Source organism: Pygocentrus nattereri, chromosome 23 (assembly GCF_015220715.1).
Source record: "Pygocentrus nattereri isolate fPygNat1 chromosome 23, fPygNat1.pri, whole genome shotgun sequence".
NCBI classification, from domain to species: domain Eukaryota; kingdom Metazoa; phylum Chordata; class Actinopteri; order Characiformes; family Serrasalmidae; genus Pygocentrus; species Pygocentrus nattereri.
The window spans coordinates 2,862,123-2,879,370 of NC_051233.1; the positions used below are offsets into that span (position 1 = coordinate 2,862,123).

The 17,248-nt window shown below is 41.7% G+C and overlaps 1 protein-coding gene across 1 annotated transcript; it reads right to left on the reverse strand.

Moving 5' to 3' along the window:
- Positions 1-239: 239 nt before the first annotated feature.
- thap1 (THAP domain containing, apoptosis associated protein 1) lies at positions 240-11,607 on the reverse strand. The gene is made up of 3 exons (XM_017689002.2): positions 10,263-11,607; positions 1,546-1,741; positions 240-1,139 (listed from the first exon to the last, which is right to left on the reverse strand). The coding sequence occupies exons 1-3, from the start codon at positions 10,331-10,333 to the stop codon at positions 660-662; spliced, it is 747 nt and encodes a 248-aa protein (XP_017544491.1). The 5' UTR covers positions 10,334-11,607; the 3' UTR covers positions 240-659.
- Positions 11,608-17,248: the final 5,641 nt, after the last annotated feature.

Here is a 17,248-nt window from a genome sequence, read left to right on the forward strand (position 1 = left end):
TTCATGCGCTTTTTTCCCCATCATTCAGCGTTACCATGGCAACAGCGCCGAACAGACGTTAAAGCCTGTAAACGGTGGAAAAGCAGCTCGTCTCACCTTTTTCTCCTCCGTCTGGCTCTAATAATGAACCTGAGAGCTGATCAGAGTTAATGATCTTCTCAGCGAAGCTCGTTCTGCTCGTTAGTTTGTGCTGATGATGCAGTGATTCAGTCACGTGACGTTACTGAGCAGGAGGAGCTCATGAGGGTCAGTTCAGGCCGGTTCATCACATTGATGACCGATCTGAGTCAGAGAGATCGGATCTGAGCAACGAGGCTTGTGAACGTAGCCTGAATGACTTTGTTTACATCACAACCGTTGTGGACCATTTAGGCAAAGGGCAAATGATGCTTAAAAAAGAAAAAGTTAGAACTTGTTTTGATAGGACAGTGACATATTTGACAGGATAATTAAAGCAGCAAATTTCTTAATCCTGGCTTAAATCCTCCCCCACCAGGTTGGACATGTGTTCTTGTAACTAAACATCAAAGTTACCCCCATACTTTTAGCTATCAAGGGGAGACGAAACCAAACTACAAAAAAACAAAACAAAAAACCCTCAAATCTCAAACATAAAAGGTAGCAAGACCTCTTGAACAGAGTATCTTTGTGTGGCCTTTTCACAGAGACACCTCCTCCCTCACAATCCGTTTGATGCTGAAGAGTTCTTTGGGCAGAATGACGTAGCTCTCTCCCAGCGTCAGGCCCTTGCCGGTTTTACGGAGCTTCCTCGTGGCTTTGAAACGTTCCAGCTGCCGCTCCTGCCGCCGGCACTTCTGCCGCACCGTCTTCAGCTTCTTGCGCAGTTTCTCCAGCTGCTCCTCAAGCTGGTCGATGCGCTTCTTCTGCTGGACCGTGACCTCCACTGTGTAGTTGTGGTCGCAGGAGACAAAGGCGCTGAGCTTGAAGTCTGGGCTCTCGTCGTCTACGGCAGCAGCTGGAGCTGGGGATGAGGATGGGGCTGGAAGAGGAACTGGAACATGGGCTGGAACTGAAGCAGAAAGATCAGGGTCTGGAGGTTCCTGCTGCTCTCTGTCCGTGTTGGACAGAGTCAGAGGGAAGTCAATCTCAGGAATGAACGTTTCCTCCAGTGAATCTGCCTGCAAGATAAAAGAGATTGGAAAAGAGCCTGAATTCATGATGCTGTTCAACATGCACAAGTAATAATGAAGGTGTGTCCAGTTCGGGTCCAAGACAGAGTGCAGCACAGTTCGGTGACTTTCTTACCAGCACAATTCAAGAACCTGATAACGGTGCGTTCAGGCAGGCCTTGTAAAGTTGCAAATAGAGTTGAACGATGAATTTCTAACTAGGGCTGAACAATTTATCGCAACATTGTGCACAACAGAGTTTGTTCACTTAAACTTTAGGTGGGGAAATTGCCTGAGGCAGGCAAAATATACCAAAATATACATACGAGTATTCCGACGTGGCTGGAATTTGAGAGGGTAAGGATAAGGATGACCAACAGACACATAACAGGACGTGTGCTACTGATTTCTGTACCTTCATTTGCAGTTTAGTGAAGGTAAAAAGAGAAGGCACTGCGTTCTCCTTCAGCACCCGGTTGTTGCACTCGCGCTTGAAGCAGTCTTTGGTGAAGTGCTGAGAGCAGATGTTGCTGTATTTCGTGGGCTTAAAGTTGCTCCTCTTCATGGCGGCCATCCATTTCCCGCAGAGGTCGGGTCTCGCGAGAGGGAACCTACAGTGGGATCAGCAACATGAGACATGAGTTCATTTCAACAATCATTCCACAAAGTAACTGAGGTTATGAAATATGACTATCATTTAAATAAGTGCAGATATTACACTATATCATTATATTCTTTCATGTGCCACATGATTTTTAGTGCCTCTCCTTTATTTAACCTTTCCTTTACTCAGGCTTTAGCAGAGCTCAGTAACACTGAGATTAATAACTGATCACATTGATTTATCAGTCTACTCAGGCTTTAGCAGAGCTCAGTAACACTGAGATTAATAACTGATCACATTGATTTATCAGTCTACTCAGGCTTTAGCAGAGCTCAGTAACACTGAGATTAATAACTGATCACATTGATTTATCAGTCTACTCAGGCTTTAGCAGAGCTCAGTAACACTGAGATTAATAACCGATCACATTGATTTATCAGTCTACTCAGGCTTTAGCAGAGCTCAGTAACACTGAGATTAATAACTGATCACATTGATTTATCAGTCTACTCAGGCTTTAGCAGAGCTCAGTAACACTGAGATTAATAACTGATCACATTGATTTATCAGTCTACTCAGGCTTTAGCAGAGCTCAGTAACATTGAGATTAATAACCGATCACATTGATTTATCAGTCTACTCAGGCTTTAGCAGAGCTCAGTAACGCTGAGATTAATAACCGATCACATTGATTTATCAGTCTACTCAGGCTTTAGCAGAGCTCAGTAACGCTGAGATTAATCACTGATCACATTGATTTATCAGTCTACTCAGGCTTTAGCAGAGCTCAGTAACGCTGAGATTAATAACTGATCACATTGATTTATCAGTCTACTCAGGCTTTAGCAGAGCTCAGTAACGCTGAGATTAATAACCGATCACATTGATTTATCAGTCTACTCAGGCTTTAGCAGAGCTCAGTAACGCTGAGATTAATAACTGATCACATTGATTTATCAGTCTACTCAGGCTTTAGCAGAGCTCAGTAACGCTGAGATTAATAACCGATCACATTGATTTATCAGTCTACTCAGGCTTTAGCAGAGCTCAGTAACACTGAGATTAATAACTGATCACATTGATTTATCAGTCTACTCAGGCTTTAGCAGAGCTCAGTAACACTGAGATTAATAACCGATCACATTGATTTATCAGTCTACTCAGGCTTTAGCAGAGCTCAGTAACACTGAGATTAATAACTGATCACATTGATTTATCAGTCTACTCAGGCTTTAGCAGAGCTCAGTAACGCTGAGATTAATAACTGATCACATTGATTTATCAGTCTACTCAGGCTTTAGCAGAGCTCAGTAACGCTGAGATTAATAACCGATCACATTGATTTATCAGTCTACTCAGGCTTTAGCAGAGCTCAGTAACACTGAGATTAATAACTGATCACATTGATTTATCAGTCTACTCAGGCTTTAGCAGAGCTCAGTAACACTGAGATTAATAACCGATCACATTGATTTATCAGTCTACTCAGGCTTTAGCAGAGCTCAGTAACACTGAGATTAATAACCGATCACATTGATTTATCAGTCTACTCAGGCTTTAGCAGAGCTCAGTAACACTGAGATTAATAACTGATCACATTGATTTATCAGTCTACTCAGGCTTTAGCAGAGCTCAGTAACACTGAGATTAATAACTGATCACATTGATTTATCAGTCTACTCAGGCTTTAGCAGAGCTCAGTAACGCTGAGATTAATAACCGATCACATTGATTTATCAGTCTACTCAGGCTTTAGCAGAGCTCAGTAACGCTGAGATTAATAACTGATCACATTGATTTATCAGTCTACTCAGGCTTTAGCAGAGCTCAGTAACACTGAGATTAATAACCGATCGCATTGATTTATCAGTCTACTCAGACTTTAGCAGAGCTCAGTAACGCTGAGATTAATAACTGATCACATTGATTTATCAGTTTACTCAGGCTTTAGCAGAGCTCAGTAACGCTGAGATTAATAACTGATCACATTGATTTATCAGTCTACTCAGACTTTAGCAGAGCTCAGTAACGCTGAGATTAATAACCGATCACATTGATTTATCAGTCTACTCAGGCTTTAGCAGAGCTCAGTAACGCTGAGATTAATAACCGATCACATTGATTTATCAGTCTACTCAGGCTTTAGCAGAGCTCAGTAACGCTGAGATTAATAACCGATCACATTGATTTATCAGTCTACTCAGGCTTTAGCAGAGCTCAGTAACGCTGAGATTAATAACCGATCACATTGATTTATCAGTCTACTCAGGCTTTAGCAGAGCTCAGTAACGCTGAGATTAATAACTGATCACATTGATTTATCAGTTTACTCAGGCTTTAGCAGAGCTCAGTAACACTGAGATTAATAACCGATCACATTGATTTATCAGTCTACTCAGGCTTTAGCAGAGCTCAGTAACGCTGAGATTAATAACCGATCACATTGATTTATCAGTCTACTCAGACTTTAGCAGAGCTCAGTAACGCTGAGATTAATAACTGATCACATTGATTTATCAGTTTACTCAGGCTTTAGCAGAGCTCAGTAACGCTGAGATTAATAACTGATCACATTGATTTATCAGTCTACTCAGGCTTTAGCAGAGCTCAGTAACACTGAGATTAATAACTGATCACATTGATTTATCAGTCTACTCAGGCTTTAGCAGAGCTCAGTAACACTGAGATTAATAACTGATCACATTGATTTATCAGTCTACTCAGGCTTTAGCAGAGCTCAGTAACGCTGAGATTAATAACCGATCACATTGATTTATCAGTCTACTCAGGCTTTAGTAGAGCTCAGTAACGCTGAGATTAATAACTGATCACATTGATTTATCAGTTTACTCAGGCTTTAGCAGAGCTCAGTAACGCTGAGATTAATAACCGATCACATTGATTTATCAGTCTACTCAGGCTTCAGCAGAGCTCAGTAACGCTGAGATTAATAACTGATCGCATTGATTTATCAGTTTACTCAGGCTTTAGCAGAGCTCAGTAACGCTGAGATTAATAACCGATCGCATTGATTTATCAGTCTACTCAGACTTTAGCAGAGCTCAGTAACGCTGAGATTAATAACCGATCACATTGATTTATCAGTCTACTCAGGCTTCAGCAGAGCTCAGTAACGCTGAGATTAATAACTGATCGCATTGATTTATCAGTTTACTCAGGCTTTAGCAGAGCTCAGTAACGCTGAGATTAATAACCGATCGCATTGATTTATCAGTCTACTCAGACTTTAGCAGAGCTCAGTAACGCTGAGATTAATAACTGATCACATTGATTTATCAGTTTACTCAGGCTTTAGCAGAGCTCAGTAACGCTGAGATTAATAACTGATCACATTGATTTATCAGTCTACTCAGGCTTTAGCAGAGCTCAGTAACACTGAGATTAATAACCGATCACATTGATTTATCAGTCTACTCAGGCTTTAGCAGAGCTCAGTAACGCTGAGATTAATAACTGATCACATTGATTTATCAGTTTACTCAGGCTTTAGCAGAGCTCAGTAACACTGAGATTAATAACCGATCACATTGATTTATCAGTCTACTCAGGCTTTAGCAGAGCTCAGTAACGCTGAGATTAATAACTGATCACATTGATTTATCAGTCTACTCAGGCTTTAGCAGAGCTCAGTAACGCTGAGATTAATAACCGATCACATTGATTTATCAGTCTACTCAGGCTTTAGCAGAGCTCAGTAACACTGAGATTAACAACTGATCACATTGATTTATCAGTCTACTCAGGCTTTAGCAGAGCTCAGTAACGCTGAGATTAATAACCGATCGCATTGATTTATCAGTCTACTCGGGCTTTAGCAGAGCTCAGTAACGCTGAGATTAATAACTGATCACATTGATTTATCAGTTTACTCAGGCTTTAGCAGAGCTCAGTAACACTGAGATTAATAACCGATCACATTGATTTATCAGTCTACTCAGGCTTTAGCAGAGCTCAGTAACACAGATTAATAACCGATCACATTGATTTATCAGTTTACTCAGACTTTAGCAGAGCTCAGTAACACTGAGATTCATAACCGATCACATTGATTTATCAGTCTACTCAGGCTTTAGCAGAGCTCAGTAACGCTGAGATTAATAACTGATCACATTGATTAATCACTCTACACAGGCTTTAGCAGAGCTCAGTAACGCTCAGATTAATAACTGATCACATTGATTTATCAGTCTACTCAGGCTTTAGCAGAGCTCAGTAACACTGAGATTAATAACCGATCACATTGATTTATCAGTCTACTCAGACTTTAGCAGAGCTCAGTAACACTGAGATTCATAACCGATCACATTGATTTATCAGTCTACTCAGGCTTTAGCAGAGCTCAGTAACGCTGAGATTAATAACTGATCACATTGATTAATCAGTCTACACAGGCTTTAGCAGAGCTCAGTAACGCTCAGATTAATAACTGATCACATTGATTTATCAGTCTACTCAGGCTTTAGCAGAGCTCAGTAACACTGAGATTAATAACTGATCACATTGATTTATCAGTCTACTCAGGCTTTAGCAGAGCTCAGTAACGCTGAGATTAATAACTGATCACATTGATTTATCAGTCTACTCAGGCTTTAGCAGAGCTCAGTAACACTGAGATTAATAACTGATCACATTGATTTATCAGTCTACTCAGGCTTTAGCAGAGCTCAGTAACACTGAGATTAATAACTGATCACATTGATTTATCAGTCTACTCAGGCTTTAGCAGAGCTCAGTAACGCTGAGATTAATAACTGATCACATTGATTTATCAGTCTACTCAGGCTTTAGCAGAGCTCAGTAACGCTGAGATTAATCACTGATCACATTGATTTATCAGTTTACTCAGGCTTTAGCAGAGCTCAGTAACACTGAGATTAATAACTGATCACATTGATTTATCAGTCTACTCAGGCTTTAGCAGAGCTCAGTAACGCTGAGATTAATAACTGATCACATTGATTTATCAGTCTACTCAGGCTTTAGCAGAGCTCAGTAACACTGAGATTAATAACTGATCGCATTGATTTATCAGTCTACTCAGGCTTTAGCAGAGCTCAGTAACACTGAGATTAATAACCGATCACATTGATTTATCAGTCTACTCAGGCTTTAGCAGAGCTCAGTAACGCTGAGATTAATAACCGATCACATTGATTTATCAGTCTACTCAGGCTTTAGCAGAGCTCAGTAACGCTGAGATTAATAACTGATCACATTGATTTATCAGTCTACTCAGGCTTTAGCAGAGCTCAGTAACGCTGAGATTAATAACCGATCACATTGATTTATCAGTCTACTCAGGCTTTAGCAGAGCTCAGTAACACTGAGATTAATAACTGATCACATTGATTTATCAGTCTACTCAGACTTTAGCAGAGCTCAGTAACACTGAGATTAATAACTGATCACATTGATTTATCAGTCTACTCAGGCTTTAGCAGAGCTCAGTAACGCTGAGATTAATAACCGATCACATTGATTTATCAGTCTACTCAGGCTTTAGCAGAGCTCAGTAACGCTGAGATTAATAACCGATCACATTGATTTATCAGTCTACTCAGACTTTAGCAGAGCTCAGTAACACTGAGATTAATAACCGATCACATTGATTTATCAGTCTACTCAGACTTTAGCAGAGCTCAGTAACACTGAGATTAATAACCGATCACATTGATTTATCAGTCTACTCAGGCTTTAGCAGAGCTCAGTAACGCTGAGATTAATAACCGATCACATTGATTTATCAGTCTACTCAGACTTTAGCAGAGCTCAGTAACGCTGAGATTAATAACCGATCACATTGATTTATCAGTCTACTCAGGCTTTAGCAGAGCTCAGTAACACTGAGATTAATAACTGATCACATTGATTTATCAGTCTACTCAGGCTTTAGCAGAGCTCAGTAACGCTGAGATTAATAACTGATCACATTGATTTATCAGTCTACTCAGGCTTTAGCAGAGCTCAGTAACGCTGAGATTAATAACTGATCACATTGATTTATCAGTCTACTCAGGCTTTAGCAGAGCTCAGTAACACTGAGATTAATAACTGATCACATTGATTTATCAGTCTACTCAGACTTTAGCAGAGCTCAGTAACACTGAGATTAATAACCGATCACATTGATTTATCAGTCTACTCAGGCTTTAGCAGAGCTCAGTAACACTGAGATTAATAACTGATCACATTGATTTATCAGTCTACTCAGGCTTTAGCAGAGCTCAGTAACGCTGAGATTAATAACTGATCACATTGATTTATCAGTCTACTCAGACTTTAGCAGAGCTCAGTAACGCTGAGATTAATAACCGATCACATTGATTTATCAGTCTACTCAGGCTTTAGCAGAGCTCAGTAACACTGAGATTAATAACTGATCACATTGATTTATCAGTCTACTCAGACTTTAGCAGAGCTCTGAGATTAATAACCGATCACATTGATTTATCAGTCTACTCAGGCTTTAGCAGAGCTCAGTAACGCTGAGATTAATAACCGATCACATTGATTTATCAGTCTACTCAGGCTTTAGCAGAGCTCAGTAACGCTGAGATTAATAACCGATCACATTGATTTATCAGTCTACTCAGACTTTAGCAGAGCTCAGTAACGCTGAGATTAATAACCGATCACATTGATTTATCAGTCTACTCAGGCTTTAGCAGAGCTCAGTAACGCTGAGATTAATAACTGATCACATTGATTTATCAGTCTACTCAGACTTTAGCAGAGCTCAGTAACACTGAGATTAATAACTGATCACATTGATTTATCAGTCTACTCAGGCTTTAGCAGAGCTCAGTAACGCTGAGATTAATAACCGATCACATTGATTTATCAGTCTACTCAGGCTTTAGCAGAGCTCAGTAACACTGAGATTAATAACTGATCACATTGATTTATCAGTCTACTCAGACTTTAGCAGAGCTCAGTAACGCTGAGATTAATAACCGATCACATTGATTTATCAGTTTACTCAGGCTTTAGCAGAGCTCAGTAACGCTGAGATTAATAACCGATCACATTGATTTATCAGTTTACTCAGGCTTTAGCAGAGCTCAGTAACGCTGAGATTAATAACCGATCACATTGATTTATCAGTTTACTCAGGCTTTAGCAGAGCTCAGTAACACTGAGATTAATAACTGATCACATTGATTTATCAGTCTACTCAGGCTTTAGCAGAGCTCAGTAACGCTGAGATTAATAACTGATCACATTGATTTATCAGTCTACTCAGGCTTTAGCAGAGCTCAGTAACACTGAGATTAATAACTGATCACATTGATTTATCAGTCTACTCAGGCTTTAGCAGAGCTCAGTAATGCTGAGATTAATAACCGATCACATTGATTTATCAGTCTACTCAGACTTTAGCAGAGCTCAGTAACGCTGACATTAATAACTGATCACATTGATTTATCAGTCTACTCAGGCTTTAGCAGAGCTCAGTAACGCTGAGATTAATAACTGATCACATTGATTTATCAGTCTACTCAGGCTTTAGCAGAGCTCAGTAACACTGAGATTAATAATCGATCACATTGATTTATCAGTCTACTCAGACTTTAGCAGAGCTCAGTAACGCTGAGATTAATAACTGATCACATTGATTTATCAGTCTACTCAGGCTTTAGCAGAGCTCAGTAACACTGAGATTAATAACTGATCACATTGATTTATCAGTCTACTCAGGCTTTAGCAGAGCTCAGTAACGCTGAGATTAATAACTGATCACATTGATTTATCAGTCTACTCAGGCTTTAGCAGAGCTCAGTAACGCTGAGATTAATAACTGATCACATTGATTTATCAGTCTACTCAGGCTTTAGCAGAGCTCAGTAACGCTCAGATTAATAACTGATCACATTGATTTATCAGTCTACTCAGGCTTTAGCAGAGCTCAGTAACACTGAGATTAATAACTGATCACATTGATTTATCAGTCTACTCAGACTTTAGCAGAGCTCAGTAACGCTGAGATTAATAACCGATCACATTGATTGATCAGTCCACTCAGGCTTCAGCAGGAACTTTAGTGTTTGTAAAGAATTCATTATTAAGGTCCTTCTTTTTGGACTTTACTAGTAAGTAAGTATTGACGGTGTTCCAGTCAAAGGCTGGACAGGCTGGACAGGGCAGGCAGGGCAACCCAGCGACCAGGATCGAGAGCGGAGCATGCAAACCATTCTGAGCACTGAACTCTGACCACTTGGACACATCTGAGAAAGCGAGAGCTGGAGCTGAAGCTCAACAATCTTCTCAGGCAGGCATCTTCAGGTTCTTGGTCCAACATGTAAGAGTTGCAGAGCAACATCTCGCCACTCGGCAGAGACGGCATGAAGCTGTTGAGGTCAGCCTCCTACTCGCCAGCTCCTCGCTCGGACCCCCCCGTTCCACCTTAAGCTGCTGCGCCTTTTAAGGTGGAACGGGAAAACCGGAGCATGAAGCTGGCGAGCAGGGAGCCAACTTCAGCCTGGTGGAGATGGCGAAGTTGGACGTACTTGTGAAATGAGACGTCCTTATCTTTGTGGTATCTGTTTTTGCAGCCGTACGCGGAGCAGGACTGCACCATGGCTCCGACCGCGCAGGAGAACCGGCGACGCCGCGGACCAGCTCGTCTAAAGGGCGCGCTCCTGGATCGCCGCTCGGCCAGACAGTCGTTATTTATGTCGTCCTCTCCTCTCTTGGCCGTGGATCCGTCCGCAGGCTCCAAGATGGAGGAAGTCGCATCCGACCATGTGATTAGCACGTCCCGGCTTTCTGGCGGCGCTCCAATCTGCGGACATGAACCCTACCTAGGGCACTTCGAAGGGCGCACGCTCGGCCTGTGACGTCCGCCCGAACAGCTCAGACACTTTTTAGCACCTAGTAAACTGGCTCGGGGTTCACTGGAGACCCCGAGGCGCTAAGATGACACGGTGGCTACTTCTTAATAAGGCGTGACCACGAATTATAATAGTGAGGCCACAAATTAGTATATTCCTGGAATCAATATAGCAATTTATGACCTCAAAGTAGTAATCTGTGGCCTCAATATAGTCATTTGTAGCCTAAATATAGAGAATTATAATAGTGAGGGCACGAATTACTATACTGATGCCACAAATTAATATATTCCTGGAATAAATATAGAAATTTGTCACCCCAATTTAGTAAATGGCAGCTTCAATATAGTGAATTATGGATTTAATATATACATTTGTGGCCTGACTATAGTAATTTGTGGCCTCAATATAGAAAATTATGCACTCAATGTAGTAAATTGATGCCTCTTTATAGTAAATTGTGGCCTCACTATAGTAATTTGTAGCCTCTATATAGTAAATTATGGTTTCGATGTAGTAATTTTTTTAAGTAAGTAGTAATTTGAGGCCTCCAGACATTATGGCCTAAATAAATTAATTTGTGCCCTCGATATATTAACTTGTGGCCTGACTATGGTAACTTGTGGCCACAGTATATTAGTTTGACCCCAGATCAGAGTGAATTGGCGATTGGTGGACTGACTTCTCAAACTCCCTTCACTGTTTTGTCTTAGTTTATTTTCCAAAATAAAAGTCTCTGTGCATTTCAATCTGTTGGAGCAGATTAAATGTTGAGCAGATTAGATTTAGTGACCAGCAGTGGCAAGCAGTCCGCAGGGTGCTGACCTTATGAAGTCAGCGGACAGATACACGCTCGCTATCCGGACGTCCACGCTACTGGACAAGTCCATTGAAAGTTTTTCCCAAATTCATAGCACATCATCTACTGTCCATCATAACTACAAATATCGTTCTACTGTTAACAAAATAAACAAAAATCCTCAATGATTGTGTTTTGTGTTGCAGGAGTCTACATGTCCAGATTACTGGACACTGACACTTATCTTAAAATTTGCATATGTATAAATAAATATATATATATATATAATATTATATTTCCTTTTTACTTTCCAGAGGAGGAACCTTCTAGAAGGACATAAAAATAGGATGAAATAAAAACAGGATGATTCAGAAACACGCTGAGGTTTACAAACCAGTATAGACGAGTCATTTAATTACCAGTAATCGATTTAATCTGATTTAAAGTGTCACGGAGAAAAATCGGCATGCAAGTAGTCGAGCAATAAATAATAAAAATAAAGATTATTGATATTATTAAGGTTATTTTATATTTACCTGTTCCCACGTTTCTATCGCGTTAGGACGTTGTAAGCATTCAGGTTCTGTTAGAGGTTCTGGGAACGCTAGGGGGCACTCCCGAGCAAGTCAGCAAAAGCATAGTTTATAAATGCTTAAACGTTTTTAATGTATAGGAATTCATTCATTTCCTGAACATTAAATAGCATAAAACATTTTAACACCACTTTTATATTTTTAAGAGCTTTTAAATTCGAGTTATAGGAGTTTAAAGCGGCGCCGCATGCAGAGCCAGTGTATGAGGAGCCTGGCCACTTCCTATTTCCCCTGTTATATCAAAAACAGGACTGCACAACCGCAGAGGGAGCTCAATGGCCAAAAACGACAAGTTAAAACAGCTTCTAATCACTAAAAAAGCGAGGAAAGCTCACCTGTGTTTCCTTTTTTCTACAGCAAATGGGTTTTGATTGGTTGGCGAGTGGAGCAGCTCATTGGCTGTTCGTGCTCACTGACTGATGAACGTTCATGATGCGCTGTTTTAAACTCCTATGACTCGAGTTTAAAAGCTCTTACAAACTTAAGAGCAGTGTTAAACTGTTTTACGCTGTTCTTTGTTCGGGAAATTATTTAATTCTTTCATATTAAAAACATTTACGCATTTATAAACTATGATTTTGCTCAAAGGCTCCATCTTAATTCATCTTAATCCATTCATTTTGGACTCGCTCGAGAGCGCCCTCTAGTGTCTGAGAAACCTGGAACACATTACGAAGTGATAATTCTCCTCTATGCCTTATGTATGCTCATAACGTCGGTGAGCGCAAACAGCCAATGAGTCAGTCCTGTTTTTTGACATAACGGGGGAAATAAGAAGTGGCCAGGCTCCTCCTACACCGGCTCCTGGGCTGCAGGCATAACGCGGATTAAATCATCGGACAACATAAAGACTAAGAACAGTAGAAGGTGACACTCCCGCTTCCGTGGAGCTGGAATATCTGGGGGGGAAAGCTTCGGACTGAGGAGGGCGGAGAAGCCAGCACGGAGCCCTCGTAGGGAGTAGGGCACAAGGCCCGACCGCTGCGGATTGGAACGCGCCCGCCACGCTAGAGGATTTCCCTGTCTTGGTGACGTAGATGCACGAAACAGATAGTAGCTGCGTAGATTTCCTCCGCGCGAATTAAACGCGCACACGCGAATTAAAGCTTCATCATCAAAAAAGACCACGCGCCAATAAATATTCAGTTATGATCATCAATTATTAATACCCCCCCCCCCCCCCCCCCACGCCCCACGCGCGAATAGTGGCTCTGGTTCTGTTTATACCGGCGTTTATGGCTGAGATGCTCTCAAAGAAAAAAACGGTTCTGACGCAAATCAGAGCTCATAACTTTTGCATTTGCGTTGAGATGAACTCAGTTTGGCGTCTGGGTTCCTAGACGCGCGTGCTTGCATGTGCAGAAACCCCCGCGGCTCAGAGCGGCTGCTGGCTTTTTGCGATTGCGGTGTAAACAGGAAATTTACAGGCGGATTGAAGCAGGAAACCCAATTGTACTATTCACACGTCAGACGGGTAGAGTACACGGTGTTTACTCCCCCAGCTCAGGTGTGAAGGGTCCCGCACGCTGCGCCTCACGCAGACGGCGAGATTTCAACCTGAGCCTTGTTCTGGAATAACTGTGCCTCTGCATCTTCACCTGCAGGCCAGGTAGGCTGAACCCTCAGCATGTAAAGTGGTCTGTATAAAGATACAGGCCTTATTATGCGCTCCTCGTCCTGCTGCTGACCCCTTTGCTCGGCTGCAGGCTGTTTTGTAGACGTACAGGTGTGACTGCAGGTTTACCTCGTTGGCACGTGGCTTCACGGACTGCATCGTGTGATTTACCGAGAAACTGTGAACGCTGTAACTTTGCAAATGAACGATTCCTGCAGGAAACCTGGGCAGCGACGCTTTCCCCGACCCAGCCTGCAGTTCCCGGCACGACCGCCAGGTGGCAGCGCAGTACAGCCACCTTTTCCACTGATCTGCCCTGGCTGTACTGAGGGCTGTATTGAGGGCTGTATTGAGGGTCATTCTGCGTTAGGCCGAGGTTCACAAACCAGTACAGACGAGTCACTCAGTTACTAGTAACCAGTTTAATCTGATTTAAAGGGCTCTTGTCATGGAAAACCTCATTTTCCTCACTTCTTTTCTTCTTCATCAGTGTGTTAAGTAAACAGTGTTAACGTTTTACACCATGCCGTCAGTCCGTGCAGCCCAAATGTGAAACCTAGCTGCAAAAAAAAGCCTATTTTGAACGATTTGCTTCTGTGACGTCACAACAGCCCCCCCATCCCCCCCGCCCCCCCCCATCCCCCCCGCCCCCCCCCCCCCCCCCCGTGCATTTCCATATGCCTGCCCATTCAGGCTATATCTTTTTTTTCAGGGGTTACAAGGGGCATTTCAGCTCCTACTGCATTTCTAACAAGACGCAATGCCAGGCAGCCAATCAGAGCACAGCCCATTTACATGTTTTAGTCTCAACACCACTGCAGAAAACAGAAGCAGCCTGTTTTGATTCTGAGATAAGGAGAGTTTGGGAATGCTCATGAGCGTTTCTGCTGCCAGCCTATATCAATATCGTCTAAAGGGGGCGCCAGGAGAAAAAGAGTTACATACAGCTCGTAGGATGAATGTACGCAATAATTCGTCTCATGGACCGCCTCATATTTCGCGGTCAGTGTCACTGAATTTTAATATTTACTGCGCACTGCCCAGTTCACGCGGTCTGGGTAAGGAAACTGACCTGTATTATAAGCTGCTTTACATTCATTTGCATATACACAAGTATTTGGCTTACAGTTAAGGCCCACCCCTTCATATTAGAGTTATAATTGTATATGATATCTGTTATCATCTCCATTATTATATATTATTAATTATACATGAAGTTAAACATAATGTAGGCACAACTGACCTCTATTTGTACCCATCTATGATATTTATGTCAGTCATAATTCCTTTCTCCACAACCATTTTCCAACTTTTCCTCATCCCAGAATTAAACAGCCTATTTATGTTACTGTGCCTTTAAGGCTGATGTATGTAAATGAGCTCTGTTTTGACTGGCTGCTCTGTATTGCGCCTCATTTTAATAGCAATCCAGCCTGAATCACTGTTTATAACATCAGCTAAACTAGGATGAGTGTATAAGTGTGTGTGTGTGTGTGTGAGTGTGTGTGAGTGTGTGTGAGTGTATATATACAGTACTGTGTGAAGGTTTTAGGCATCTAAGCGAATGTTTAACCAGTTGACCTCAGCAGTGAGTTTATCACCATATACATCAGAATAAAGTCGTATTCATAATTCAAATAAACAGAAAAACAATAAAAAGTAACAAGAATTTCTTGGGTCCATATTTTTCCTGGACACCTTCACAGCCGCCACAGAGACTCGTTAATATCATCAATTACATCATGAGCTCAATTTACTGAGCACTGATTGGTCAAACCAGGAGCTGCTTTTTAACTACATATAATACTGGACTTCCTCGAGGAGGAGAGGCTTGGAGACGGGTAAACAAACACACTGATATCCAGAAAATCACTAGTTATTATATATATATATATATATATATATATATATATATATATATATATATATATATATATATATATATATATATATATATATAATGATCATTATTATTTAATATCCTATAAATTTTGTTTCTCTAAATATTAAAACTTTCTCAGCAAATAAACACAAACTACACAAATAAATAGATTTTGTAAATGTGTCTTGGGTGCCAAGACTTTCACACAGTACTGTGTGTATTTTTAATATATATATACACACATATATAAAAATAAAATCGCTGTTGTGAGAACAAAACCTCTAAAATGAGAACTTTACAGGAGGAGGAAAAAACACACTCCACTTTTAATGTAAGTCAATGGAACCAGACGTCTTTCCAAGTCATTTTGGGTTATTTGTTTTGGTCCATCCATCCTGAAATTTATAATAAACATATAGAATGACGAGTTCTTTCAAAGGATGTCAAAAACTGAAAAATGTGTGTGTGTGTGTGTATATAATTATATTTATTTATTTATAATGAATTCAAACCGGGCCGTTTCTGTAGTGTAGTTGTTCCCGTGTACGCACTGGGAGTGAATGGTACGTTTTCAAACTTGAACAATGTTTTCATACTACGCCAAACAAGGCCCGTTCACTTTCTATCAAATGGGCCCTTTAAAGCCATATTAACCAAAACAGCTTGTTAACAGCTACAGGATGCAGAAGTTGGGAAACGATCATTTTAAAATGAAATGTGACTCATTGTGGTACATGAAGTTCATCATAGGTGGGGGGGAAAAAATAGCACAGAAAATGTCGCATATGGGCCCTTTAACTCACAACGCCGCGCCTGTGTTCAGGCTGTGCCTCGCCTGCGGCGGCCGCCGTGTCTCGCTGCAGTGGAATCGAGCTGTGGTTCAGTGTGAAGCAGTCACACAATCTAAAGGGGGGAAATCAGTCAAATCAATCTGGTGTGCGTTTCTACTCTCGATGCTGCTGAAATGACTGCGTCGTTTTACTCACAGCCTGAAATAAAACTCTCAGAGAGCCGATGAGCGCCGGTGGGAGGCCACACGTGGCTATGGCAGAGACCAGAGGCCAGAGTTTTGTCCACGTTTGGTGAGCAAGCCCCCCCTGCGCGGCCTGTTCCGCTCCCAAATCCCCCCGAAAACGCTCAGCGACGGTGTTTTCCGTCTGAATCTAAAAATGTTGGAAATCTCCAAATCCATGCAATTTCAAACGGTGTGGAAATGGGAAGGGGGGTGGAGGGGTGCGGTGGGGTGGGGGGGGGATTAGCTGCTTGCTAGGGCTATTTCGGTTTATCACATATTAATTTGCATGTCTCTATTGACACCTAATTACAGTAATACCCACCTACACCAGGAATTACCGCCGATAACACCATCAAACAGCCGCCGTTACTGTCAGAGGCGCAGGCTGATAATTAGATGTGTTGGTGTGGATCCGCGCAGCTCCAGTCAAACTTGGAGCTCTTCTCAGAAGGAGGGTTCGCTGGCTGTGAAGTCGCTTTATCAGGCCGCCCAGCGCTGTTCCGCTTTGCCTGCTGCGGTGCAGCCGACTGATTTAGATTTGCGAGCTGACAGGGTTAAAGGAATACTTCAGTGCTGTTCCATCTAATCTCCATCTATCGCACCTCCACTGTGGCACCGACAGCCGCAGACAACAACCCCACTGCTTAGAAAAGAAGACGACCCGCTGGACTGAAAGTGGGCAGATGTTAAAGGAGCCACTTCATTGTTTTTCAACCCGGCCTCTGTTATTGCGCTCGCAGTGCATCGTGAGTTGCCAC

Excerpts from the sequence above, each read along its gene's own strand:
- thap1 (XM_017689002.2), bottom strand. The coding sequence starts at position 10,333 with ATGGTGCAGTCCTGCTCCGCGTACGGCTGCAAAAACAGATACCACAAA. Across the intron at positions 1,742-10,262 it reads AAGGACGTCTCATTTCACAA|GTTCCCTCTCGCGAGACCCG; the intron begins GTACGTCCAACT and ends ATCCCACTGTAG. Across the intron at positions 1,140-1,545 it reads TCACTAAACTGCAAATGAAG|GCAGATTCACTGGAGGAAAC; the intron begins GTACAGAAATCA and ends TTTATCTTGCAG.